Here is a 27,735-nt window from a genome sequence, read left to right on the forward strand (position 1 = left end):
TTAAACAATCATCTTTTTCCCTTTGATTTAAGGTATGTATGTCTCTGAGCTCTCTATTCTGTCTTTTTTGTCTGATCTTAACAGACAAATCTGTCTGTTATATCACACTCTTTTTATTGCTGTGATGTTGTGGTATGCTTAATATCTGGTATATCAGATTATCTCATTTACTTGCCTTTTTTATACCTGACTTACCTATTCATGGATCTTTATTCATCTATGCTTTCTGTATTGGAAGATTATTAATTATTGATTCAATTTCTTTAATAGATGTAGTCCTATTCGTATTGTTAATTTCTTCTTGTATGAGTTTTAGAAGATTGTGTCTTTCAAGGACTTGGTCCATTTCATCTAGGTTATCAAGTTTTTGGGCATAGAAGTGTTCATAATATTCCTTTAAATGTCCATGGGATCTGTAGTGATCTCTCCTTTTTCATATTAGTAGTTTGAGGGAGTGATATCAACATCATGGCGGAGTGAGATCTGCTCTTAGACTCTACCCCCAAGATACAATGAAAAGGACATTCATATACCAACAGAAGACATTCACACAACACAAAAGACATCTGAGAGACCCATGCAGCCATATGTCAGAAGGTGGAGGTGCTTGACCCTCTGGTGGAAGTGGAAGGAGGTAAGGAGATCTCCTCTCCCTCCCCAATGGCAGCAAACCTGGGCTCCTGACTGTACATGGCTCTGAGAGGAGGAAGGGCTCTGAGAGGAGAGGAGTTCCCTCACAGCCCATGGGAAAGCCCAGAAGTGACTACGCTATTGCGGGGGTGTCTTCATCAAGCCAGCACCCCAGGAGAGCAGATAGCGAGGGCAGAGGGAGAACGCTCCCTGGGATAACACAGGTGAAAGAAAGTGCCCCTCCACCTGCCTGGTGCTCCAGCTCAGCCGGTTGGCCAGAATGCCTGTGCATATGATAGAAAAGCAGCAGCTGTGAGCGAGCAAGGCAGGGTTGTGGTGGGCTCAGAATACACAGCTCTTGACCCCCACCCAGTGGTGGCAGGTGGAAACTGCGATCAGATACTATCACTATGCAAAGGCACAAATCCACGCTGTCAAACAGTATGAAAAAATATATTAAATCTCCAGACCAGAAGGAAAATGACAAGCACCAAAAATCAATCCTAAAGGCACATAAATTTATAATCTAAATGACGGAGAATTCAAAATAGCTATCATAAAAAAACTTAAGTTACAAGAAAATACAATAGACAGTTCAATGAAATCAGGAACTTCTTCACAAAAGAGATTGAAACTATAAAGAAAAACCACTAAGAAATGTTGGAGATGAAAAACCCAATGGATGAGATAAAGAAAAATCTGGACTCCCTGAAAAACAGAGCGGATATTATGGAGAATAGAATCAGCAGTCTGGAGGACAGAAATATAGAAATGCTTCAGATGGAGGAGGAGAGAGAACGAAGACTAAATAGAAATGAAGAATTCTCCAAGAAATATCTGACTCAATTAGGAAATGCAACGTAAGGATTATGGGTATTCCAGAGGGAGAAGAGAAGGAGAATGGAGCAGAAAGCTTGTTCAAAGAAATAATAGCTGAGAACATCCCAAACCTGGGGAAGGAGCTGCAATTACATTAAATGAAGCTAAAAGAATTCCTAACTATATCAATGTAAAAAGACCTTCTCCAAGGCATATAGTAGTAAAGCCGGCAAAAGTCAGTGATAAAGAAAAAATATTAAGGGCAGCAAGGCAGAAGAAAATAACTTACAAAGGAACCCCTATCAGGCTTTCAGTGGATTATCTCAGCAGAAACCTTACAGACTAGGAGAGAGTGGAATGATATATTCAAAAATCTGAAAGACAAAAACTTTCAGCCAAGGATACTCTATCCAGTGAAAATATCCTTCAGATATGATAGAGAAATAAAAACTTTCCCAGATAAACAAAAGCTAAGGGAGTTCATTGCCACAAGAACCCCCCTACAAGAAATGCTCAAGAAGGCCCTCATACCTGAAAAAAAAAAGTAGGGGTTCAAAGCCTTGAGCAAGGAGATAAATAGGTAGACAAAATCAGAAAATTGCAGCTCTCTATCAGAACAGGTTAGCAAACAATTATAACATTAAAGATAAAGGGAAGGAAAACATCAAAAATAAATATAATCTCATCATTTTAACCACAAACTCACAACACAAGATAGAATAAGTTGTGACAATAACTTAGAAGGGGAAGAGGAAAGGGATATAAGCAGCTTAGTCTAAGGAAATAAGAGGCTATCAGAAAATGGACTATCTCATCCACAAGATTTTTTATACAAACCTCATGGTAACCACTAAACAATCAGAACAGAGATAAATGATAAATAAAGACAAGACTAAGAAAACCATCATAGAGAACTACTAAACTGAATTGGTAGTCCAACATACATGGGACGAGAAACAAGGGTAATGCAGAAGAACCGGAAAACGAGCGATAAAATGGCAGCATGAAGCCCTCATATATCAATAATCACTCTAAATGTAAATGGATTGAATTTCTGGTGGGAATGCCAAATGGTACAACCACTTGGAAAAACTGGCAATTTTAAAATAAAGTTAAACATACATGTGCCAGCAATTTCACTCCTGAGTATTTATCCAAGAGAAATGGAAACATATATCCTTGCAAAGATTTATACTCAAATGTTAATAACAGATTTATTTATAGTAAGCAAAAACTAGAAACAACCCAACTGCCTATCAATAGGTGAATGGATACTAAATTTTCTTTTTTATAATTTTTTTTTTATTTATTTTTTCACCCAAAGCCCCAGTAGATAGTTGTATGTCATAGTTGCACAGCCTTCTAGTTGCTGTATGTGGGACGCGGCCTCAGCATGGCTGGAGAAGTGGTGCGTCTCTGAACCCGGGCCGCCAGCAGCGGAGCGCACGCACTTAACCGCTAAGCCACGGGGCCGGCCCTAAATTTTCTTTTATCCACACAGTCAAAAACCACTCAGCAATAAAAAGAAATAAATTACTGATACAACATGGGTGAATCTCAAAAACAGTATGCTAAATGAATAAGCCAGATGCAAAAGAGTACATACTGTATGATTCCATTTAAATTAAATTCTAGAAAAGGCAAAACTAATCTATATTGACAGAAAGCAGATCAGTAGTTGCCTTTGGCTGGGAGTTGGGGATTAACTGCAAAGAGCACAAGGGAACTTTTTGAGGTATTAGAAATCTTTTATATCTTGATTGTGATGGTGATTATATAAGTGTATATATTTGTTAAAATGCATTGAATTATATACTTAAAAGGGAACACTTTATTATATGTAAATTATACCTCAGAAAAGCTGAATATTTACAATTTTTTTCATTAAGATCATCACTTACTCCTCAATGATCAGTCTGCTGTATTTAATCACTCTCTCCTTCCTGAAATACATGTTGGATTGCCTCCTGTGTCTTTAACAGTTTGGGTTTCTTTTGTTAGCTTCTCTTTCTCTTCTCTTCTCTTCCACTCATTAGATGTAATCATTTCCCAATAATATAGTCTTACTTTCTAAGAGCTCACCTACTCTCACAGTTTCCATTTCACTACTGATAACTCTCAAATTCAAATAGTTAGCTCACTACTTCCATGCTTTTGCCAATGGCATGCTCCCAGTCTTAAATGCCCCTCCCTACCTACTCAATTTCTACCTGTTTTTCAAAGCCATATCTTTTGCTCCAGCTGAGAGTGACCTCTTCTGATTCAGAGCCAGCTAGCACTGATCATTTCCTGCCTGGTATTGCTTTTTATTTTTATTTGTCAAACATTTGTTTATTTGAGAAGCATGATGGCATGTTTAAGAGCTTCAGCAAATTATTTAACTTCTCTGTGACTCACTTTGTTTAAAGGAATGTGATAAATAAAATATCTCAAAATATTGTGAAAAATAAATGAGATTATACATTTAAGTCCTTAGTACAATACCTGGTATGTATTCATGCTCAAATATAGCTACTTTTATTATTATTATTATTAAGCACTGAGATAAGATGAATAAAATTCCTGTTCTTCAGGGGTTTTAATACTATCTAAAAATATATTAAACTTCTCATCTGTATTCTTGAGATTCTAGGTTTAGCAAGTCACTTTTGTAATAGGTGTCTGTTTGACATTATCATGACTTGGGCTAGCAGCAGGATTGCACTGGGGGTCATAGTCACAGAATCTGTGCTATCAGTTTAAATTGTACTCTTTAAATTATTCAGAAATATAAAAAGCTGCGAAACAAGTCTGTGCACGCAGTATCTAGGGAATATGTCTCTTATGCTTTGAAAATTAATTGTATTTTACCTTCTGTAATAATCTTTTAATATCCAATGTAGGAAGGTTTTTTTTTTTCTCATTAAAATTTAATCTATTTAGGACCAGGAGCTCCGTTATCCAGTCTAGATGAATTTCTTGAAGCCTCCAAACTGCGGTCTGATTCACGAGAACCCATTTTGTCTATACATTCTCAGGATCCAACTATCAGCCAAAAACTATCCAACGTATTTCTCAAGGAGATACCAGCAAAAAAAGGTAATTAGGAATAAAGATTTCTACTTTAAAGAGAGGCATAAACAAACTAGACAAGGATGAAAACTCTTGTGATTACCGAAATGGCGATCTTAACTTGTTTGAAGTTGATTAGTTTATCTGTGATATTGCCTAAGTTCCTTCCTGTGAGGCTAAACTCTGAAGTCCAAACTCAGTAATACAACTCTTTCAATAAGCAAGGATTTATATTTAGCTCAGAGAAGTAGCCAACTACAGACCTATGATTTTCTAACAATGATTCTTCATTTTTAGAATATCTACAGATTGTGTTCCGCATTCAGGAAGATCTGAATACTTTAAAAAACTCTTTCATTTGGTTGTGATTTGCATTTGGAACCACCAGTAGACTGACCTTGAGAACCTTTGAGATCTCCTCTTTGGGGACCATTGCTATAGAACAATCTATTGCTTTCCAGATTATAATCTCTCTCATATATTACATTAGAATACTCTCCCAGCTACATTAGTGTGTCTGAGCTTCTGACATTTTTTCCTTTACATCTAATTGTCTGTTCTTTTAATATAATATTTTTAGAAGCATCAAAATGTCAAGATTCATCGACTTTTCTGCATCCCACTCCTTATGGTGTTTCCCAAACTCCTACCACCATCTTCATGGAGACCATACGCTTCTTGGTGAAGTTCAATGCTGTGCAGGTCAGAATATTTGGAAAAGGGCAAGTAGATGGAAAGATTTTAGCGAACTACTTATTCTATCCATAATGGTATCTTTGCAAGCTTAAATATGTATGATGCAGAAATCAAATATGCTTTTGAGAGCACACCGGAGGCACAATGGGATAAACATCCAAACATGAATCATTCTCTGCAGAGAGCATCAGAAGTCTTCACTGCAAGTCCACTCCCTGTAGAATACCAGCAGAAGCAAAATCAGACTCTAAGTCATATGTAGCCTGATGTCACTTTATTACAGGAACTCATATTATGTGAGTGTTGGGGGTTCACAGGAGCCTAATTATACCCTTCTCCCCTTCCAGGCTCTGAACCAATTGGAAACAGATACACAGCGCCTTATGGGGGCATAAAAATATTAAATTTTTTTATTGGTAAAACTGGGCTAGAGATCTGATTGGTTCCAGATTTGACTTACCCATGCAGTCACAGTTGGAACACCTGGAGAATTTCAGCCTCCTTCCTCTCAGAGAAGAAGAGCATCCTGTGAGGTCTACCTATCACATGGGAAACAAGAAATATATCCATGAAGCAAGCAGTAGGAGAGAGAGCACTATCCAGGAGCCAAGAGAGTTGGCCCTGCAGAGTGCATGTTCCACTTGAGGGTGGGAGTGGGCCACATTAAAGCTTTCCCAATAGAGAAACAGGCTCTCTGTCTCCCTGATAAGTCACTATCCCCCCATGTCAAAAAGCCAGAATGCAGGTAGAGGAACAGCTGCAGGGCGTGCTCCAAATATTTTCCTAAGAAGTGTTAGTGGAAGTTTCTATGTTATAGGCTGAGATGGGAAGAGAGAGACAAGAAGGATTTCCTTTTCTGCTTAGCAAGTACATCTGATTTTGTCAAATTTGCAGGCCTAATATAGTATTAAAAACAAAGAATAGCCCCAAGTACAAAACTGGTGAACATAAGTGTTTGAGAGTGTGTCAGAAACAAACATTTATGTTTCAAACATTTATGATCCCAACTCTAGAATTTTAGAAAGGAGGTTTTATCTCACTGTAAGTTGCCTTACAATTACAGCTGCCTGAAAATGTTATCTCATGTGTAGATGGGGTGGTTGATGAAGTTCCTCTGTCTGTTGCATAACAAATACAGGCTAAAACCCATCTAGTATGATGACCAGCAAGACCAGAATTGTGCGATACTGCAGATTATTCATTTGGAAATGTCTACACTTGGTGACTAAGTGAATAGCTGGTAATGGAACCATGATGTGCTGAATGTTTACAATTCACCTCTAACCTTTTGAAGTTGATAATCATTTCATTCTATAATATATTCCTTATTATTTTATTATCAGAGACAGAATCTTCAACCACGAGAACTGTGGAACTGACACAATGCAGCTATTTACATGTTCTTTGTAATCTGGTTTTTTTCTTTGCAGTATGTGCATAGAGTGCTTGCACATGAGCTGTTATGCCCTCAAGGAGGCCCCAGCTGTGAGTATTACTTGGTGCTAGCCCAGACACACCTTCTCAAGAAGGACTTTGCTAAGGCAGAGGAATACCTTCAACAAGCAGCCCAGATGGACTACCTGGTAATAACTTTTGCTAGAGCCTCTTGAGTTTAGTTTGGAGAAGGGGCGAGCAAGCTTTCTTAAAGCTGGTAATGTCATATCACAGGTAGATTTCTGGTCACCAGAGGTGGGGGTCATCAGTTGTCAGTAAACTCATCTATTTCCTTTCATTTGTTTTTCTTAAGTAATCATGAGTTTTGCAAAGGGCAGAGGAAAGGATAAGGACAGCTCTTTAGCAGATAATTTATCTATTTCAAGTTTCCTGGATTTCTGTTATCTCATTGTGAACACTATCGTGGTTATGCTTGAATGTTTTCTTAATATTTACCCCAAAGACAAAATGGCTTTGAAGAATGCAAGACAGAAATGAGAGGGCAGACCTAGAAAAATATCTGCCAGTGCAATTGAATGGCCGTCTTTCTAATTGAGTGCTATTAGAAAAAGAAAATGGACTTAATCTAAATTTAAATGTTAAACAAAAACCATTAATGTACGTTTAAATATCACCTCATCCCATGTACTACTTGTTCTTCACTTTCTCAGAACCCTAACGTCTGGGGTGTGAAGGGCCATCTCTGTTTTCTGAGTGGAAACCATGCTGAGGCTAAGGCATGCTATGAGCGAACCATTAGTTTTGTAGTGGATGCTTCTGAGATGCACTTCATCTTCCTGCGACTGGGGCACATCTATCTGGAAGAGAATGAGGTGAGGGATAGAGGATAGGGAGTAACCGTGTAAATCAGGTCGTGGTCTGGGATCTGATTACAGTTCAAGCATTAATATCCTCCTATGTGGACTAAAAATAGTAATATGATAATGACACTTTTACATCCAAAAGTAACGTAACTTGCCCTACATCAGGTAACTACTAATTAATAGGAGCAGGATTCAAATCCAGGCAGTCTAATACTAGAGTCTGTGGTTTTAACCATTGTGATACTAAAAAGTTAAGACCTCAATAAATGTTATTTTAGCTAACTTTCTTTTATTATTAGTGGTAGAAACATTCTTAGCTTGACTTAACCAACAAAGTGTCATGGGCTTCAAAATCTCCAAACTTCCTCCTCAACACAAAGGGTCATATTTAACTCAGATGAGGCTAACCCCATTCCACAGGGCACTCTGACCTGGCTCTTTAGCAATTCCTCTCCATATTTTAGGAGTACTCCAAGGCCTTCTAAAAGGAACTTTCTTTTATGGAAAATTTCAAATACATACAAAGTAAACAGAATACAGTTATTCATTGCTTAATGACAGGGATATGTTCCGAGAAATGCATCGTTAGGTGATTTCATCATTGTGTGAACATCATAGAGTGTACTTACACAAACCTAGACGGTATAGCCTACTACACACCTAAGCTATATGGTACTAATCTTATGGAACCACCATCGTATATGAAGTCCGTCATTAACCGAAACATCGTTATGTGGCGCGTGACTATAGTAGAAAGAACCAACGTGGACACATCATCCCACTTCAATAATTATCAACATTCTGCCAAAGGCCTTTTGATTCCATACTTTTGTTTTGACTTCATTCCACTTTTCCCCCCAGAGCACCCAATACTCTTTCCTTTTTTTTTTTTCTGTGAGGAAGATCAGCCCTGAGCCAACATCTGCCAATCCTCCACGTTTTGCTGAGGAAGACTGGCCCTGGGCTAACATCCGTGCCCATCTTCCTCTACTTTATATGGGACTCCGCCACACCATGGCTTGACAAGCGGTGCATTGGTTTGCTCTGGGGATCTGAACCCCGGGCCGCCGCAGCGGAGCACGCGCACTTAACCGCTACACCACTGGACCAGCCCCTCTCTTTCTATTTAAAATAAAACAACAACAGCAACAAGAAGTTACAATGCCTTATAATTTAAGTAGGAAGTCTCACATAGGCTTGAGAGAGAAAAATCACTATCACATTGCAGAAAAAGTTTTCTTTCTGATGTCATTGCAAGCTGCATCTTCACAGAGCTGCTGACTTATCCAGTCACTATGCAAGCAGTTCTTAAGCTATTTGCTGAAGCTCAGCTATAGTTCCATCTCTCACATTGGAGATACAAGACAAGGAGTGGTCTTTTGAGGGCTACCTCTTTTGGAAATTTCTTTTTTGAGTCTTTCTAAATGTCTCCTATTACTGAGAGCTTCTAAGACCTTTTAGAATAAGAGAACAGACTCTCAGAAAAATGAGGCTCTATCAACTGTACCCCTTAGTTCAGAGATTCTTTATCTGTCATCCCACCACATGATGTCACTTTTAGATGAAAGGGGGTAATCCATAAAATCTAAGTAGAATTCAGATAATCATTGTGGTTACCCAGAACTTTCAGTATAGCTCTGTGCCTCAACTCTCGCAAAGAATATGAACATATTTGGAACTGCTTCCACGTCAAAGTCTGCCCTTTAATTTGGTCTATCCTTCTCACACAAGTCTTCTTGTGATAGCTCCCTTAAAATAGACATAAAAATACAATCCAAGCCCAGAACAGCCAACACAATATTGAAAGAGAAGAAGAAAGGCGGAGGACTGACCCTACCTGACTTCAAGACTTACTATAAAGCTACAATAGTCAAGACAGTGTGGTATTGGTGAAAGAATAGACAAATAGATCAATAGAACGGAATAGAGAGCCCAGAAATAGACCCACATAAATATAGTCAACTGATCTTTGACAAAGGAGCAAAGACAATACAATGGAGCAAAGATAATCTTTTCAATATGTGATGGTGGAACAACTGGACATCCACATGCAAAAAAACGAATCTGGACACAGACATTACACCCTTCACAAAAATTAACTCAAAATGGATCATAGACCTAAATGTAAAATGCAAAACTATAAAACTCCTAGAAGATAACATAAGAGATAACCTAGATGACTCGGGTATGGTAATGACTTTTTAGATACAACACCAAAGGCATGATTCATGAAAAAAAGAATTGAAAAGTTGAACTTCATTGAAATTAAAAACTTATGCTCTGCAAAAGATAATGTGAAGAGAATGAGAAGACAAGCCACGGACTGGGAGAAAATATTTGCAAAAGACACCTTTGATAAAGGACTGTAATCCAAAATATACAAAGAACTCTTAAAACTCAACAATAAGAAAACAAACAAACTGATTAAAAAATGGGCCAAACACCTTAACAGACACCTCACCAAAGAAGATATACAGATGGCAAATAAGTATATGAAAAGACATTCCACATCATATGTCATCCGGGAAATGCAAATTAAAACAGCAATGAGATACCACTACACACAAAAATCTGGCCAAAATCTGCAACACTGACAATACCAAATGCTGACAAAGAACAACAGGAACTCTCATTCATTGCTGGTGGGAATGCAAAATGGTCCAGCCACTTTGGAAAACAGTTTGGCGATTTCTTACAAAGCTAAAAATATTCTTACCATACGCTGCAGTGATTATGCTCCTTGGTATGTACCCAAAGGAGTTGAAAGCTTATGTCCACACAAAAACCTGTACACAATGTGTGTGGTGATGGGTTGTATTTAGTATTTTGGTGGTGAACATGATGTAATCTATGCAGAAATAGAAGTACAATGATGTACACCTGAAATTTTTACAATGTTATAAACCAATGTTACTGCAATAAACAAAAAATTAAAAAAAACAAAAACAAAAACAAAAAAAACCTGTACACAGATGTTTATAGTACCTTTATTCATAATGGCCAAAACTTGGAAGCAACCAAGATGTCCTTCAGTAGGTGAATGGATAAATCAACTGTGATACATCCAGACAATGGAATATTACTCAGCACTGAAAGGACATAAGCTATTAAGCCATGAAAAAGCATAAAGGAACCTTAAATGCATATTACTAAGTGAAATAAGCCAATCTGAGAAGGCTATGTACTGCATGATTCCAACAGTATGACATTCTGGAAAAGGCAAAGCTATGGACACAGTAAAGAGATCAGTGGTTTCAAGTGACTAGGGGAAGGGAAGTGATGAATAGATGGAGCACACAGGATTTTTAGGGCAGTGAAAATACTCTAATGATGGATACATGTCATTATACATTTGTCCAAGGCATAGAATGTATAATACCAAGAGTGAATCCCAAGATAAACTATGGACTTTGGGTAATGATGATGTGTCACTGTAGGTTCATCAGATGTAACAAATGTACCACTCTGGTGGGGGATGTTGATAATAGGAGAGGCTATGCATGTGTGGGGGAAGGAGGTATATGGGAAGTCTCTGTACTTTCCTTTCAATTTTGCTGTGAACTAAAACTGCTCTAAAAAAAATTGTCTTTAAAAAACATGTAATCCAAGGACTCATTTAACTTAGATTGATCTGGAATGCAACTACAGAAGTCCCATTATTATCCTAACAATGCAGTGTTTGAAGCTTCCAGAAGAACAATAGTTTAGTGGTGCTTTCTTTCTACAGTATGAAAAGGCAAAGAAAACCTACCTGCAAGCCTGTAAGAGATCACCTTCATGCCTTACCTGGCTAGGACTGGGAATTGCCTGTTATCGGGTAAGAAGATGAAGCCTTGAGACTAGGCCTTGATTCCTTGTTCTTCCAGGCACCCTGGGAGTTTGTGATGACAGTGGGATGGCAGTCAGGGCAGTCCTCTCTGGTGAAAAGTTGCTTTTCAAAGTTGTTCAGTAGACTGAAGGTCAATCTGAACTAGAAAAATAAAACGTTCTTTAAAAACCCCACAAAAACCTGAATCAGGAAGCTATATAATAAAAAATTTCATGTTATTTGGTACAGAAGCTCATAATTTTATGATGTTATCTGTAAGAAAAAAGTGATATGGGATATGAAGAATCTACTCAATTAAATTAAAGAAAGTGACTGATATTTATTAAGCTTTGTGGACCTTCTATATTCAGGAGGAGCTGCTGCTACAGCTTTTGGTAGACCTTTTGCTCCACCACCCCTAACAACTCCCTAGTCACCCTTCCCTCCTTGCCTCCAATCTTCAAAAGAGGCATGCATCCTGCTGTTCTCGTCTAATTTCTTCACGTGTATTCTTGATTCTGTCTTTCTCCTTTTTTCCTAATACCTGACTTCGGTCATTTTTTTCTTTCTCCTTAATTGATGTTTTTGACCTTTCCCTCTCGATCAGCTGTTGATTCCCCCTTATTAAACAACAACGATAACAACAACCTTCCTGGTTGTTACCCTTAACCAAAAGAGTTCTCTACATTCTTTGTCTCCTCTTCCTCATTGCTATTTTTTTAAGCATAAAGGTAATATATGTTCATTATAGAAAATTTGGAAGATACAAAATATGAAGAAAACATAAAAGTATCCATAATCCCACCACTCAGTGATAGCCACTGTTAACATTTGAATGCATTTTCCTCCAATCTTTTTTTCATATATATATGAACGCAATTTTAACATATAAAGTTGTAAATAATATATTTACTGCTTTGTAATCTTTTTTCTACTTAACAATATGGCATTGGTATCTTCTCACATCACCAAATAGTCTAAAACATGAGTTTTGTTGACTGCGTGGTGTTCCCTGGTTTGGATGTATAAGGTGACCATGTAATTTTTCATACAAACCAGGACATTTCTGAGAATGAACAGGGTGCTGTTGATAATTACACTGGAAGTGTCCCAGGTTAACTGGGACATATGATCACTTATATGTAAGTCATGTGCCCCCCTGCTCCATCTTACGAGAAAGGATGTAAAACATTTGGAGCTGTTAGAAACCTGACAACACTGTAGAAAGTACAAAAAACCAACTAGACAAATTATTCAGCATAAGTTGTACTCCTATTTGAGTAGTGTAAAAAATATTTTCACTGAGACAGAAACAAAAAAAACTTGAGTTAAGCCCTACCACTAAGATGTCCAAGTAATCGCTGCACCTCTTCCCCATCAATGTTTTAGTCATACTATACCTATGTGTGGATATACCATAATTTATTTGACCAATCACTTATTATTGGACGTATTGTTAGTTTCTACAATTATACTATTATAAATAAAGCTGAGATAAACATTCTTGGACATAAATCTCTGTGCTTAATTTTGATATTTCCTTGGGATACATTCTTAAAGAATGTAGAACTTTTTTTAAGTCTTCAAATTATTGTGTCAACTTGCCTTCTAGAAAGGCTGTATACCTCTGTATACTCTCCCAGAAGGTAGGAGAGTCCATTTTACTGTTACATCATCAACAATGGGCATTAATTACCGTTTGCCAATTTGATAGGTCTCTTAATTTGCATTTTCATCACTAATGAGATTGAAATCATGTGATACAAACTCTTTCTTTACTTGTGAATTATCTGTTCATTTCCCAGGTCCCATTTACCCTTTACTTCATTGCAATTAAGTGTGTACATCGTACCACTTTGCTGAAACTTCTTTGACAGAAGTCCCCTATAACATCCTAATTGCTAAGTGCAGTAGACACTTAGATGAAGTCTCTGTGGCACTTAACCCTGTTGACTACTTCCTTCCTGAAGCCCTCTCTTCCCTTGACTTCAATACTGCATTCACATCCTTCCACTTCTGTGCTTTCTTCTCTGGTATCTCCTTCTCAGCCTTTTTTGCTTGGTCCTAGTCTTTTACCAACCATAAAACTGTTGGGTCCCCCTGGGTTCTACAGTCAGCCCTCTTCTCCTGTCATCTTATTTATTCTCCCTAAGAAATATCATCTACCCCAGTGCTCTTAACTACCACTTGTGCTCTCATGAATCCTAAAGCTTCAGTTCATAACACTTTTCAAGTTTTGACCCTTATATCAAACAATGCAATGGACAGCTCCATTTGATGGTTCTCTAGACACCTCACAGCGTACATATCCAAAACATAACCTAACTTATCTGTGAAGGATCCTCACATTCCTTAAGCCTATACCTTCTCCTGTATTCCCTGTCTTGGCGAATGGGACTATAATGAACCCAATCAGGGCCGGCCCTGTGGCTTAGCGGTTGAGTGCGCGCGCTCCGCTGCTGGCGGCTGGGGTTCGGATCCCGGGCGCGCACCGACGCACCGCTACTCCAGCCATGCTGAGGCTGCGTCCCACATACAGCAACTAGAAGGATGTGCAACTATGACATACAACTATCTACTGGGGCTTTGGGGGAAAAATAAATAAATAAAAAATTAAAAAAAAAATAATGAACCCAATCAACCAAGCCAGAAACTTAAAAGGCTATCCTAATCTACTTCTCCTTACTTTTAATAAGGCATCAGATATCCTATTGATTTTGTCTCCTAAATGTCTCTTGAGTCTATTCTCTCTTCTTCATCCCTATTTTTACTGCTCTAATTCAAGCCTCATCCCCTCTTTATCTGCTAGGTTGATCTCCTGTCCTCCCTCAATTCATTTCCCTCATTGTTATCAAAGTGGTCTTTAAAATATGAAAATACCATGTTACTTCTCTACTTAAACCCTTTAATGGCTAACCCTTGTTTCAGAATAAAATTCAGATTCCTTTGAATGAGTATATATGATCTGGTCTCTGCCTAACTCTAGTCTTATCCCTTCCTTTATTTTCCCTTCTCTCTCTCTCTTTTCTCCAGCCACACAGGCATACTTAAGAGTTTCCTGAGCATGCCATGCTCTCTTATGTCTCCATGCCTTTGTATATGATATTCATTTTACCTAGAATGCCTTTCTTCACCTTGTACGGCTAACTCCTATTCATCCTTCAAGATTCACTTTAGCAATGTTTCTTCTCAGAGGCCATCCTTTAATCTCAGGGTAGAATTATTCCTATTTTCCTTTGTCCCTCCACTAGATCATATATATGCATTTATTATAGAAATGTTTATTGTGTATTGGAACAATTTATATGTTTGAGTTTTCATTTTATTTTCTTACATATCTGTCAGTGAACTCTTTGAGGGCAGGGATTGTATTTTATCTTTTTATTCCCAATATCTAGCAAACTGCCTGACATAGAGTAAATCCTTAGCAATATAGATTGAGTGAATAATAAATCAATATCTCAGAGACATTTAAAGTGTGGGCCAAGGTATTGGTATTGCTGAAAGGCCATTCTTCATATTGTCTTGGGCCTAGAAACCCATTATTTTCTTTTCTAAAACAGAAAAAATGAACAGCTACTTTACTGGAGAGAGGAGGGACTTGTTCATTCTTTAGGTAGCCTTTTGGAAGATTTTACAAAGCAAACTCACAGTTTTAGGAAGCAGTAATGATATTCATGTGCCCAGAGCTCAGGAAGCACCCTAGAGTCTCTGAATATTGTATTGATTGCTCAAGATTGTGCTGTTAATGACTAATTTTAGGGGAAAGGAAGCTTTCTTAACAATAGTATTTTGACAGGGTAATAGGACTTTAACCTTAAGAAAGGGATGCACAATATAAAGAAAAAAACTACAAATGTCTGGCAGCCCACTGTGTATGGGGAAATCACTGAATGATGTACGCATGACAGTGAATACTTCTGGTTTTCCAGCCCTGGCACCTGAAGCTCCATGGTTCATGGATGCCCAGACAGGACTGCTATAGAGGGAAGAGAAAGAAAGGGGTATAACTTGCAAGCATAGCAAGCAGGGCTCCAGATTCTCCTCTCTGGCTTTTTAATCAGAGCAGTTCTACTTTTAACTGTTTCATATACTGGTCCACCACATAAGATTTTGTTTGAAGAAAGGATCTGTTGCTAAAAATTTAAAAAGTTGAAAACTGTTGGTATAGGTCACGTACACCAATGTTATTTGGACATAGTGTTTTCAGCTAAGCTGACTCCAGCTGGCTTAAGTGAATACTTTGACTTAACAACTCACACGTCTGTTTTTTTTTGTCAAGCTGGAGGAGCTCACGGAGGCTGAGGATGCTCTCTCTGAAGCCAATGCATTGAACAACTACAATGCTGAAGTATGGGCATATCTGGCTCTGGTCTGCCTGAAAGTGAGTGTTTATTATCCTTACACAATGCCCTTTTAGGGCAAAGAGGTAAGAGACCAAATAAAGCAAGAGATAGTGGGATGGCCATTAATGCATGATAGTTGAGGTTTGATGAGCTTCAGATTTGGTCATGATACTGATGATGAAGGACAAGCCACGTCTGGCAATGTGCTTAAAAATCATATAGTCAGGTGTGTTTGTCTGGAAAGGAGATTCTAAAAATCGGATTGAGCCATTTGGGCTTGGTGCTCGCGGATGAGCAGGAGTGGGGTGGGCCGGGGCTGACTGCCAGTTGGGGGTTCTGGGTGAGGTAGGCTCCCTGCGGCACTTTAGAGCTACTCCACAGGCCCCAGCCCAGGCTGCGCTAACCAAGCCCCGCTCCGTGCGTGCTCTGCCTCAAGATGAAGGAGGATGTGGGGATCAGAGCCTGACTTAGGGTTGGGGTTAGGAATGCTGAATGGGGAGCCATGCAGGGGCAATGACTACAGTGCAGTGGGATGGCAGATTAGAGTTGAGGGTGGTGAGCTGTTCTCCTTCTGCCTTCTGCCCTCCTCGGCACCTCTCTGCCTGCCTGCACTCTCATGTTTAGGAGCTCAAGCCTCAGATAGTGGTGTGCATTCCTTGTATAGTCATTCCAGTTATGCTCTGGATCTACCAAAAATTCCCGGAGCCATACACATACCCTCTGATTTCCCCCTTTGTTAGTCATATTTGGCCTAGAAAAGCTATATCAGAATCCAATGATAAAAATAAAGGCAAAGTAGACTATAACAGTGCAGACATAAATGGGTTATCAACAAAAGGACCGACAGAAATTTCTGATAGACTAAAGTGATTTTCCCAAAAGATCCTATTGTTTTAAAAATGGACCTGATACTATGAAGCATCTTCTTTGTAATTGTCTCTGACATTTTTCTCTGAGACCAGCCAGAATTTGGGATAGGTTGTTTAGATATTTACCTGATACTAATCAGGAAATACAGAGTATTTATATTTAAAATGTATTTAGTTATGTTTAATGACCTCATTCCTGAGTTCCTTTTTCATTAAAACAGTTTTCATTTCAAAAAAATAAGTTTTAGGGTTCCCATTCAAGACCTGTATGGATAAAATGGTAAAACTTTACTGAACATAGAAATACCATGTTCACGGACAGGAAGTTTCAGTAACACAAAGATGAAAAATTTCCCCAAATATCTAAGTTGAATGCAATCTCAATAAAAATAATAACATAGTTTTTGTGAGGAATTTGATAAGATAACCCTAAAATTCACTTAGCCAGTAAAGGCCAAAAAATAGCTATGACAATATGGGTGGAGAAATAAGGAGTGAGGGCTCTCCTGCCAAACATCAAGCCTTATTATGAAGCTCTAATAATTAAAACTGAGTGGTATTGGTGTAGGAATAGATAAGTGGAACATAATTGATAAAAAGAAATAGATCCACATATATATGGAAACTTAGGTTTTGATTAGATGGTATTTAAAAATAATTGGGGTTTTCTAGGAATTTACCCTGAAAATATTCCTCCAGCAACTCAAAAATACATTTGCACAAGGTTATTGATTACAACATTATTGCAATTGCAAAATATTGGAAACCATATACACAGGAGAATGTTTCAATAAACTATGGTGTATCCACATAATGGAGTACTATGCAGCTGAAAAAAATAAGAAGAAATATGAACCGATGTGAAGTGATTTCCAGGATATATTGTTCAGTGAAAAAAATAAAGGGCAAGACTTTCTATAGTATACCACCTTTTGTATAAGAAAGAAGGAAAAAGAAGAAATTATACATAGATTTGCTCATTTGTACAAAAAAACCAGAGGAAGGAAAAACCAGAGATTAATGAGAGTGGGTCTTATAGGACATGTCAGGCATAGGGTAGAAGGAAAGGAGAGAATGATGGGGTAACACTCTGTGATTGTACCTTTCTGTACAGATCTGACTTTTGGAACCATGTTAATGTTTCATATGTTTTTTTAAAAAGAAATAAAATCAACAAGAAATAGGGGAATCATATAATTCATATCACAAACAAAAAACCAAAACTATTTCCATTGAATAACATAATAACACTGAAGGTGGGAAAAAGACAACTATCTCAAGATACTTTAAAAAAATTATTTAGAATACATACCCTCAGACAAAAAGAAAAAAAACTCTATACAAATATTGGGCTCTAATTAGTAGGCTTTTTTGCAGAGTCATAAGTTAGCTGTTCTGAAATTACTAAGTATTCTATGATTTACAAAATAAGTAATTATATTGTGGATCATGGGAGCCAAGTTTCTGTCAGAGAATTGAGTAATAAATATGTAAACAGGGAAGACAGAATGACCTAGTAGTGGTGGATTAGAATTAGAGATACTAGTGTGAACTCATGATTTGACAGATAGATTTTATATATGTGTGTGTATATATATATATATTATATATAGTTGAGGAGGGCATGAGTACATGTAGTGCTCAGGTCTTGGTTTCTCAATCCATTAAAAGGAACTAGGGCATTTGTCCAGTTTAAGAAAATAAAGGTATCAGAGGCTCCTTGGAAAAGGGCTGATTCTAGGACTGGGAGAGGGAAAGTACAAGATGAGTCTGGAATATCTTGTTGAATCACAGTAAAAAGTGCGCAAAGAAAGATTGAGACATATCAAAAGCACACAGGGAAAAAAGAAAAGACAAAGGAACTAGCTTAAAGGGGGGACTCCCACTGGCCCTATCTGGGACAATTTTTTTTTTTTTAAAGATTTTATTTATTTATTTTTTCCCTCCAAAGCCCCAGTAGATTGTTGTATGTCATAGCTGCACATCCTTCTAGCTGCTGTACGTGGGACGCGGCCTCAGCATGACCAGAGAAGTGGTATGTCCATGCACGCCCGGGATCCGAACCCGGGCCGCCAGCAGCAGAGCCCGCGCACTTAACCACTAAGCCCGGGGCCGGCCCCTATCTGGGACAATTTGACCATCAAAATAAATAATTATAGTAAAGGATTACAAATGAGAATCTATGAACCCACAGTGATATAATTAAACAAATAAATAAATGGTAGAAAAGGAAAGCTTACTGTAGAAGGCCAACTATTCAATGTATAAGGAATTATGGAATTAGAAAATCACAATTTGGAAACCACCATAATAATAATTAATTCAGGGAACAGTCATCAATGTATGCTGAAATTATGGATGAATATTTAAGGAATAGGAAGATATTTACATAGTCTCCAAATATTTCCCCCCAAGATATTTATTAATTACAAAGGGGAACATAGTAATGTTATAGTAGAAAAACCTGGCGGATAACAATCTAAACAAATGATCAATGTTACCATCACCAGTATTGGGATAAACAGCATGTGCCTCCTGATAGGACACACTGAGGAGAACACATCATCTTTGTAGTATTCCTGCCAAAAGTTCATAACCTGATATAATCATGAAGAAACATCAGACAAACACAAATTGAGGAATATTTTATAAAATAACTGTCCTGTACTCTTCAGAAATGCCAATGTCATGAAACACAAAGACTCAAGAGCTGTTCCAGATTAAAAGAAACTGAAGATATGAATATTGAATTCAAGGCATGATCTTGAATTTTCTTTTGCTATAGAAGACATTATTGGGACATTTGGAAAAATCTGAATGAGTTCTATAGATTAGCTAAGTACAATAATTAGTATTGTATTTATACTGATTTCCTGATTTTGATAATTGTACTGTGGTTATTTAAGAGAATGTCCTTGATTTTAGAAAACACATACTGAAGTCTAAAATTGCATCATGTCTGCAATTTACTCTCAAATGGTTCAGGAAAAGTTAAAATATATACTGATGTATGTATGTGTGTGTGTGTGTGTGTGTGTGTGTGTGTGTGTGTACAGAGAGGAGAGAACTGTTATTGTAACTTTAATATGAAATGTCAAAAAATTTAAAAGATAATTTATTAAGATAATGCAAATTAACACCACACTACATACCCACTAGAATGGCTTAAATCAAAAAGACTGACAATACCAAGTATTGACAAGGATGTGGAGAAACTGGAACCTTCATACATTGCTGGTGGGGTTGCAAATTAGCACAACGCCTTTGGAAAACAGTTTGGCAGATTCTTAAAAGTTAAACATACACTTACCATATATCCCAGCAATTCTACTTCTTGGTATCATAGTAAAAACATATGCCCACACAAAGATTTCTCTATTTCATTGCAGCATTTAATAAGCCAAAGACTGGAAACATTCCAAATGTCCATCAGTGAATGGATAAACAAAATGTGGTGTATTTACACAATGGAGTACTACTACTCAGCAATAAAAATGAAATTCTGATTCATGCAACAATACAGATGAACCTCAGAAACATTACACTAAGTGAAAGAAACAAGGCACAAAAGATTATATATTATATGATTCCATTTATATGAAATTAGGAAAACTATAGAGACAAAATAGGGCTAAGCGTGGGATTGGGGATTGACTGCAAACAGCCATGAAGGAACTTTTTGGGAGTAATAAAAATCTTCTAAAAGTGGATTGTGGTGATGGTTGCACAATTGAACCTTAACATTAGTGAATTTTATGGTATGTAAATTATACTTCAATAAAGATATTTTAAAAAGACTATATAGCCCCACCAAAATGAGGAACAAATGGACTATTCAATAAATAGTGGTGGAGTCACTGGTTATCTATATAAAAAAATTAATTCTTTACCTCAAACCACACACACACACACACACACACACACACACAATTCCAGCTGGTTTAAAGACTTAAATCTTAAAACTTGAGACTGTTTAGAAGAAAATATAGAGAATACCTCTACGCCCTCGGGTTGTGCAAGGTGTCTTATGCCTGTAAAAGCACAAGCCAAAAATAAAATATCAATAAATTAACAACTTTAAAGTTGGAAACTCATTTATAACAAAAGACACTAAAATAAAGCTTTAGGACTTTTTAAATTATAAATATTTGCAGCATTTATAACTAATAAAGGATTAATATCCAGATTATATAAATAGCTCCTACAATAAGAAAAAAGGTTACACGATAGGAATATACAATTTGCTGAAGTGGAAATTGTAAAAGTCAATAAATGTATGAAAAGAAGTTCTGCCTCACTATTAATCATGAAAATGCAATTTAAAATAATGATGTGAAAGAAATTCACATCCATCTTGGCAAAAATTAGTCTGATATTACCAATATTGATAAGGATTCTCAGAATTGCTAGTGGATGTTAACTGGTATAACTACTTTGAAGTGCAATATTCCATTATCTAGTCACATTCCTATCTACAACTTAGAAATTTTATATCTAGATACATTTCCTCCCATGGAAATTACCAGAAGACATGTACAAGGATGTAAACTGCAGCATTTTCCACTATAGCAACAACAACAACAAAAAAATTGTCATTCTTTTCCAAAATTGTTTTGGCTCTTCTGGATCCTCACATCATTTGGCCCTCTGCCTCCCTATGGCAGAAGTGAAACAAAGGTGATAGTGATAGGAAGAAAGATGTGCTGGAAAATGCCCATGGAATTCAGTGAACTTCAGGTGGGAAAACTTCAAAGTGTAGATATTATAGGAAAGTCTTTTGGGTAATGAAAGTTTTGTGAACCAGTACAAATTTACCAGGGACTAGCACTTATCAGGAAATTAGACTAGATATTCTCTAAGTTCCCTTCTAGCCTGAACATTCTGTGGTTCTCATATTTATGTATTTAAGCTTTCCCAAGTGACTTTGTATACTCTTAATTTGTTATGCACAAACTTGTGAAGTATAATAGTGAATTTATATTATTCTCATTTAACGCCTAGATGAGTGCTTCACACAAGAATAACTTGGAGGAGTAGTGAGTGTTCTTAACCAGATTTACATGAAGTAATTCCAGTATCTGCTTTTTCTAATGCATAGAGACAGGATAAAGTGTAGTAGGTAAAAACTTAGACTCTGCATTGTTGTAAAACCTGGCTCCTCTGCTTATTAGTTTCATAACCCTGGCAAGTTATTTATCCTCTCTGTGCCTATGTTTCTCTATCTGTAAACTGGGAATTATAAATAATAGTAGTTATCCCTTAGGGTTGTTTTGAGGATTAAAAATGAAAGTATGTACTGTAAAGCACTTAAAACAATGTAAACAATTAAAACAATGTAAACCACAAAGTAAGCACTATGTAAGTGTTAGCTGTTACCAACAGAATGGCTTCAATCCTGCCTTAGAAGAACAAATGACTCATGGTGCTTTCAGGAAAAAAAAATGAGAGGCCAAGTTGTCTTTAAACTTTTTGAAATGAAGAAGGGATTGTTTTTCTTTCATTCATTCATTCATTCATTCATTTAGATATAGATATATATATGAGAATCTGCTTTTCCCTACTACCTTTCATTTTTCTGCTTCCCCTTTGAATTCAGAGGTGTGGAATACTCTGCTTTAGGTAGAAATGTTGTGGCGATGTACTTCCCCACCATGTTTATGATACATCCTCACCACCAACTGCTGCTCTTTTCTCAGGCTGGTCGGCACCTGGAAGCTGAGCAGGCCTACAAGTACACGAGGAAGGTATGGCACAGGTGCCTTCACTGTACTCTGTCTGTTCGTCTGTACTCGACGGAGGCTGGGAAACGGGGAGGAAGGTGCTGTCTTAATTCAGGACTTGACAGCATTTCATGATGTATTTTTCTAGAGTCTTTTCTTACCATTTTTGCCAGTATCATGGGGCTGCTGGGTTTGGAATAATAACCCACATATTTCTATGGGGGATCTTTTTTCTGCCTCTTGAGAGAATATGGTTTAATGGAAAGACAGATGGCCTGGGAGTCAGTAGACCTGAATTATGGTCCTAGTTTTGTCATTAACTTACTGTGTTAACCTCTCTGGGCCTCATTTTCCTCATGTGTAAAATGAAGGTGTTGGTTTAGTCCAGGGATCAGCAGACTTTTTCTGTAAAGGGCAAAATAGGAAATAGTTTAGTCTTCGTGGGCCAGTCTCTATTGCAACTACTACACTCTGGCCATATACTGCAAAAGCAGCCATAGACAATACATAAACAAATGAGCATGCCTGTGTTTCAAATAAAACTTTACTTACAAAAACAGGCAGCAGCCTGGATTTGGCTCATGAACAGTGGCTTGCCAACCCCTAGTCTATTCTGTCATTTATGAATTGCAAGTAATTTGACTTGAAAGATGGTAGCTTAAACAAATTGAGTTTTATTTTTCTCATTTAATGCAAGTCCAGGGCTGATACCACAGTCCACAATGTCATCAGAGACCCAAACTCTTTCTATCTTTCTGCTCCACCATCATAGCACGCAGTTTCCATCCCTCATAGTTGCAAGACAGCCATTGCAGCTCCAGCCACCATATCCACATTTCAGGTACAATAAAGAACACAAAGGGGGAAAGAAAAAAGGGGCCATGTTAGCTATTTCACCTCCTTTTAAAGACCAATGACTTTAGCTTACATTTCATTGGCCACATGGGTCATAAGACTACCCCTAGCTGCAAGGGAAGCAGAAAATGTGGCTTTTTAGCTGGTTACATTGCTACCTTGAAAAGAAATGAAGATTTTGTTATTAAGAAAGGACAGAGTGAGTATGCAGCAGGCAACTAGATACCTCTACTACACATCTAGATTCTAAAATTAAGTTCAGATCTATTGTCTTTGATTCTTCTCTGTCTCTTGCCAAATGGGAATATTATACATTGGTCAAGATATGTTGGGTGATAATGTGAACTCCTTTAAAAATAAACTTTATTAAAGTTATTTTACAAAACAATGCACAAATTGTGAGTGTTCATACCACTTGATGAATTTTCACAAAGTGAACATGTCCATGTAACCAGCACAATGTTCTGAGGTCTTTTAATGGAGTTACCATGAAATAGGGGATATAGGAAGAACCAATTCCATCCCAAATAATTATGGTCTTGAGCTGTGGCCTTGCAAATGAGGGGTCTCCACACAGGTATATCAGATATGACACCTGTTCTTCCCTTCTTTCCTCTTATGCAGCTGAAATTGAAAGACGAGGCTCTGCTTGCCGAGATCCACAAGGTACAGGAGACAGTTGGCTTTGGAAACCCATCTTTCTGATATCCTTCCAGCTGAAGAATTTTCTGTATAGGACTCTGAGCTCCTTTCCTTCCCAGAGAAATTAAACCCTGGAAGTTTCACCATATGAGGCCTGGAGATGGAGAACAAAAGAATCTTCACCATAAACAGAAACCCATTCACTTATTCCCATTGGCTGTCTTACTGGATGGCTACATTACTGGATGTTTTACTGGTTAACAGTAAACTGAATGACAATAAAAAATGGAAATAAGAAATTCAAAATTCATCAGTATGGTTCTGGAGTTAAGGTATACTGAGGTATATATAGGAATATAAGGTATAGTGGGTTCATTATTAGGGTTTCTGATGAAAGCTTATCAGGATCACTCCTGGAGGAAGTCAACTACTAAGGTCCTTGGCCAGGTTCACTTAGTGGAACTTGGGAATTAAGGCATCATTTTCTAAGGTGGGCCTAAAGGAAGACTGCTATGCTGGGTCACTATGTTACTGCACAAAATTGGGGTTCTCTGCCTGATGCACATAAACAAGCCAATTAATTATGGCATCAGCCTTCCGGGGAGAAATCAGCTTTTATTCTGTGAGATCGATCTGCAGGGAGACAAGGGGCATGTGCCCTGAGATCTGTCTTCCTGATTCAGGATTTGGGGCAAAATTTAAGAGGTTAGGGAGAATAGGCTGGCACGTGGAAATGCTAGTGGCACAGGCTTTGATTGGTGGGCTTCGAGCATTTGTGGTAAGCTTTTATTTTATTTATTTTTTTGTGAGGAAGATCAGCCCTGAGCTAACATCCATGCTAATTCTCCTCTTTTTGCTGAGGAAGACCAGCTCTGGGCTAACATCTATTGCCAATCCTCTTCCTTTTTTTTCCCCCCAAGGCCCCAGTAGATAGTTGTATGTCATAGTTGCACATCCTTCTAGTTGCTGTATGTGGGAGTATGTGGGACGCAGCCTCAGCATGGCCGGAGAAGCGGTGCGTCAGTGCGCGCCTGGGATCCGAACTCTGGGCCGCAGGTAGCGGAGCGTGCGCACTTAACCGCTAAGCCATGGGGCCGGCCCCTATGGTAAGGTTTTAAACATTTATGACAAGGTTCTCAACATTTATGATGGGGTTCTAAACATTTTTGATGAGGTGGGGAAGGAATTTTAACACTGGATCTTCCTGAATGAGGGACCCCTTGCTTCTGATAAGAGTCTAGCTTTCAAGTTCTGGTCACAGCACCGTCCTTGGGTTCCATGGGGAGGAGGATCTTTAGTTCTGAGGTCATTTCAGGTCATGATTTCTTCTTTTACACAGGCTCTGGCTACATGACTTTGCAATTTTTATGAAAGACAAGTCAATCTGTTAGTAAGAGATGGGGTCAGCTGAACTGGTCCTAGAGGGCCTGCGGTTACAACTACATTAGGGCAAAGAGCATATGAGTTGTGCCCAGGCCCTTTGGATCCTACAGAGAAGCTCAACAGAGAGGTCTCTGCTGACGGTGGAGGTGCTGACTCCCTCTGACCACAGGCATCTTCATGGATCTAAACCAAAAGGGCTCCATTTAGAGTCCATTACCCTGTAATAGATGCAAAATTCCTCACAACTGAGGCCATCATTCTAGGGCTAGAGATGACAAATCACACTTCACCCCTGTCCTCCTGGATCACTGCACAGCAGAAATCAGGAATAAAGTCTCCCCTTCCTTTATTTTTTAAAAGAGGAGGTGGAGATACTAGGAGGGAAGGCAGAAGACATATTAGTAAACACAGAAGGATAATAAAACTCTTCATTTATAGTCCTTCTGTAGCCTCGGCCCTAAGGCTACCTCCTTTATGAAGTCTTCCTGAGGCACCAAGGAAGTATCAGGTTCACCTTCTCCTCTGCTCCCCCAGGACTGTGTACTGACCACCCCTAGTTATGCTGGTGTAACCTCACCGTCTCCCCATCAGATTGAGCTTCCTAGGAGAAGGGACGGCGCCTTTTCATTTTTGCGTTCTCAGCACCGTGCTTTGGCCCTAACAGGTGCTCAAAAAACGTCTGCAGCAAGGATGGATTTATGGAGCACTTTACCACTTTTAGCAGTACTCCTCGCTCCCCCAGGCGCTCACAGGCCACTGAGGGCCGGCAACGCCCACCGGCCTCAGCTCGCACTGCCACCCCCGGTACACGCAAATGGAGCGCGCCTTTCCCCGGCAGTTTAGGGTTCGGTCGGGTTCACCGCGCTACGTTCAGGGAAGTGCAGGGGCGGAGAGCGGAAGAGGCGGGGCCGGCGCGCTGTCCGCGTGCGACGGCGAGGCGCTTGGCGGTCGGTCGCGGAGGGGTGAGGCCCGCGGTCGCGCAGCGTCGGCCGTCCGCCGCCCCGCCCCAGGCCGTGGAGCTGCTCCGTGCGGGCGGCGGGAGCTCCGAGACGCCGCGCCTGGCGCACAGGGCCCGGCGCACGCCGGCTGCGCCATGGTCCAGCTCTGTGAGTGATCGGGCCGAGAGACCTCCCTGCGGTGCGGGGTGGGGGCGGTGCGGGACGGGGGCGGTGCGGGACCTGGTGGGGCAGCGCTCTTCCCAGGTGAGCGGGAGGCAGCCCGAACCTGCAACAGCTTTACATATGATCCTCCTCTCAGTATTTTTCTCACCGAAACCCTATGAGCTAGATGGCATTCATTTTATAGATGAGGCAGCTGAGGCTCCGACATGGTCACAGAGCCAGTAAAGGGCAGGCCTTTGCTGAGGGGATTAGGGGATGAGGAGGAAGTCGTTTCTGGCTGGAGTGCATGGATAGTATCTATGCCGGATTGACAAGAATTTGTTGGAAGTAAGGACATTTCAGTGGAGGGAGATTGTTTCATTTACTTCGTTTTGTGCCCTCAGTTCTTTTGTCTTAATTACTTATTTCTCTATAGCTACTCTCCTCTGCAGAGCCTACCACGGAGGCCACTTAACCATCCGCCTTGCCCTGGGCGGCTGTACCAACCGGCCTTTCTACCGCATCGTGGCTGCTCACAACAAGTGTCCCAGGGATGGCCGTTTTGTGGAGCAGCTGGGCTCCTATGATCCACTGCCCAACAGTCATGGAGAGAAACTCGTTGCTCTCAACCTGGAACGGATCCGGCATTGGATCGGCTGTGGAGCCCACCTCTCTAAGCCTGTGGAAAAGCTTCTGGGTAACTCAACTCTAGCCTTACCTCATTGAAGAGATTTTAAATTGAAGTCAGTTCCAGGATGATGAGAATAAAGAATGATTTTCATCATCTCTGGGCTGCTCAGGACTGGAGTGAAAGCTGAAGTTGTGATCTAATTGCCACTTTGAATCTGACTCCTTTATGGACTTTTTGGGTGACTTGTATTTTATGGTAAAAATGAGAATAGTGTGTCTTGAATGGCCATTTGTCAGTTTGTTTTTTATTCAAGTAAGGAGAATAGTGTTAGGAAGTAGACAACATCCATTGTCTCCTTAAAGTAAATGGAGAGGAGGGAGCTGGGGAGAAGTAAGACAGGTTGCAGGGTGAGGAGCATGTTTTAAATCCATGCTCTAGGTCAGGTCTCTGTGAGACCTCAGTTCTGTGAGGCTGAATTCCCAGGGAAACATTGGCTTGTACTGTATTGTAATGAATGAAAATCCTGTTGCTTTTAGGTCTTTCAGGCTTTTTCCCTCTGCATCCCATGATGATCACAAATGCTGAGAGACTGCGACGGAAACGAGCACGAGAAGTCCTCTTAGCCACTCAGAAAACAGATACAGAGGCTATAGAAACAAAATCAATCTGACTTCAGTGAGCAGTGGGAACAAGGTCAAAGTCCTCTTAAAACACCTGTGCAGAGCTCTTAATTTTATCAGATTTAGAGGTCAATAAATGGAGTTTTTTAAGTCACCTATGCTCTTCTGGCCTGTCCTGAGCAGGGCCTAGGGAGGGATTTGTTCCTGTCTGATGTAGAGCTTGGTCTAGGTACTGATGAGCTTTTTCAGCCTCCTCTGGGGAAAGACAGTAGCTGTGGGGTGGGTTGGACATTTGGGTTGGGCCTTA

General features: G+C 39.2%; 2 protein-coding genes and 1 pseudogene across 2 annotated transcripts in view; all 3 read left to right on the forward strand.

Moving 5' to 3' along the window:
• Positions 1-23,757, forward strand: part of CFAP70 (cilia and flagella associated protein 70) — a 108,554-nt gene extending 84,797 nt beyond the window's left edge. The window contains exons 21-28 of the mRNA XM_087432042.1: positions 4,372-4,527; positions 5,081-5,202; positions 6,627-6,779; positions 7,302-7,463; positions 11,182-11,271; positions 15,545-15,646; positions 22,174-22,221; positions 23,677-23,757. Coding sequence (XP_087288168.1) covers positions 4,372-4,527; positions 5,081-5,202; positions 6,627-6,779; positions 7,302-7,463; positions 11,182-11,271; positions 15,545-15,646; positions 22,174-22,221; positions 23,677-23,757 — 914 coding nt within the window. The remainder of the gene's footprint in view (positions 1-4,371; positions 4,528-5,080; positions 5,203-6,626; positions 6,780-7,301; positions 7,464-11,181; positions 11,272-15,544; positions 15,647-22,173; positions 22,222-23,676) is intronic.
• On the forward strand, positions 16,122-16,478 carry LOC106801339 (UPF0729 protein C18orf32 homolog pseudogene; annotated as a pseudogene).
• A 2,262-nt stretch (positions 23,758-26,019) lies between the features above and the next one.
• Positions 26,020-27,582, forward strand: MRPS16 (mitochondrial ribosomal protein S16). The gene is made up of 3 exons (XM_004426981.3): positions 26,020-26,183; positions 26,614-26,874; positions 27,345-27,582. Exons 1-3 carry the CDS (start codon positions 26,171-26,173, stop codon positions 27,476-27,478), a joined length of 408 nt encoding a protein of 135 aa, XP_004427038.1. The 5' UTR covers positions 26,020-26,170; the 3' UTR covers positions 27,479-27,582.
• The last annotated feature ends 153 nt before the right edge of the window (positions 27,583-27,735 follow it).

Source organism: Ceratotherium simum, chromosome 6 (genome assembly GCF_057802395.1).
Source record: "Ceratotherium simum simum isolate JZ-2026a chromosome 6, ASM5780239v1, whole genome shotgun sequence".
Taxonomy (NCBI): Eukaryota; Metazoa; Chordata; class Mammalia; order Perissodactyla; family Rhinocerotidae; genus Ceratotherium; species Ceratotherium simum.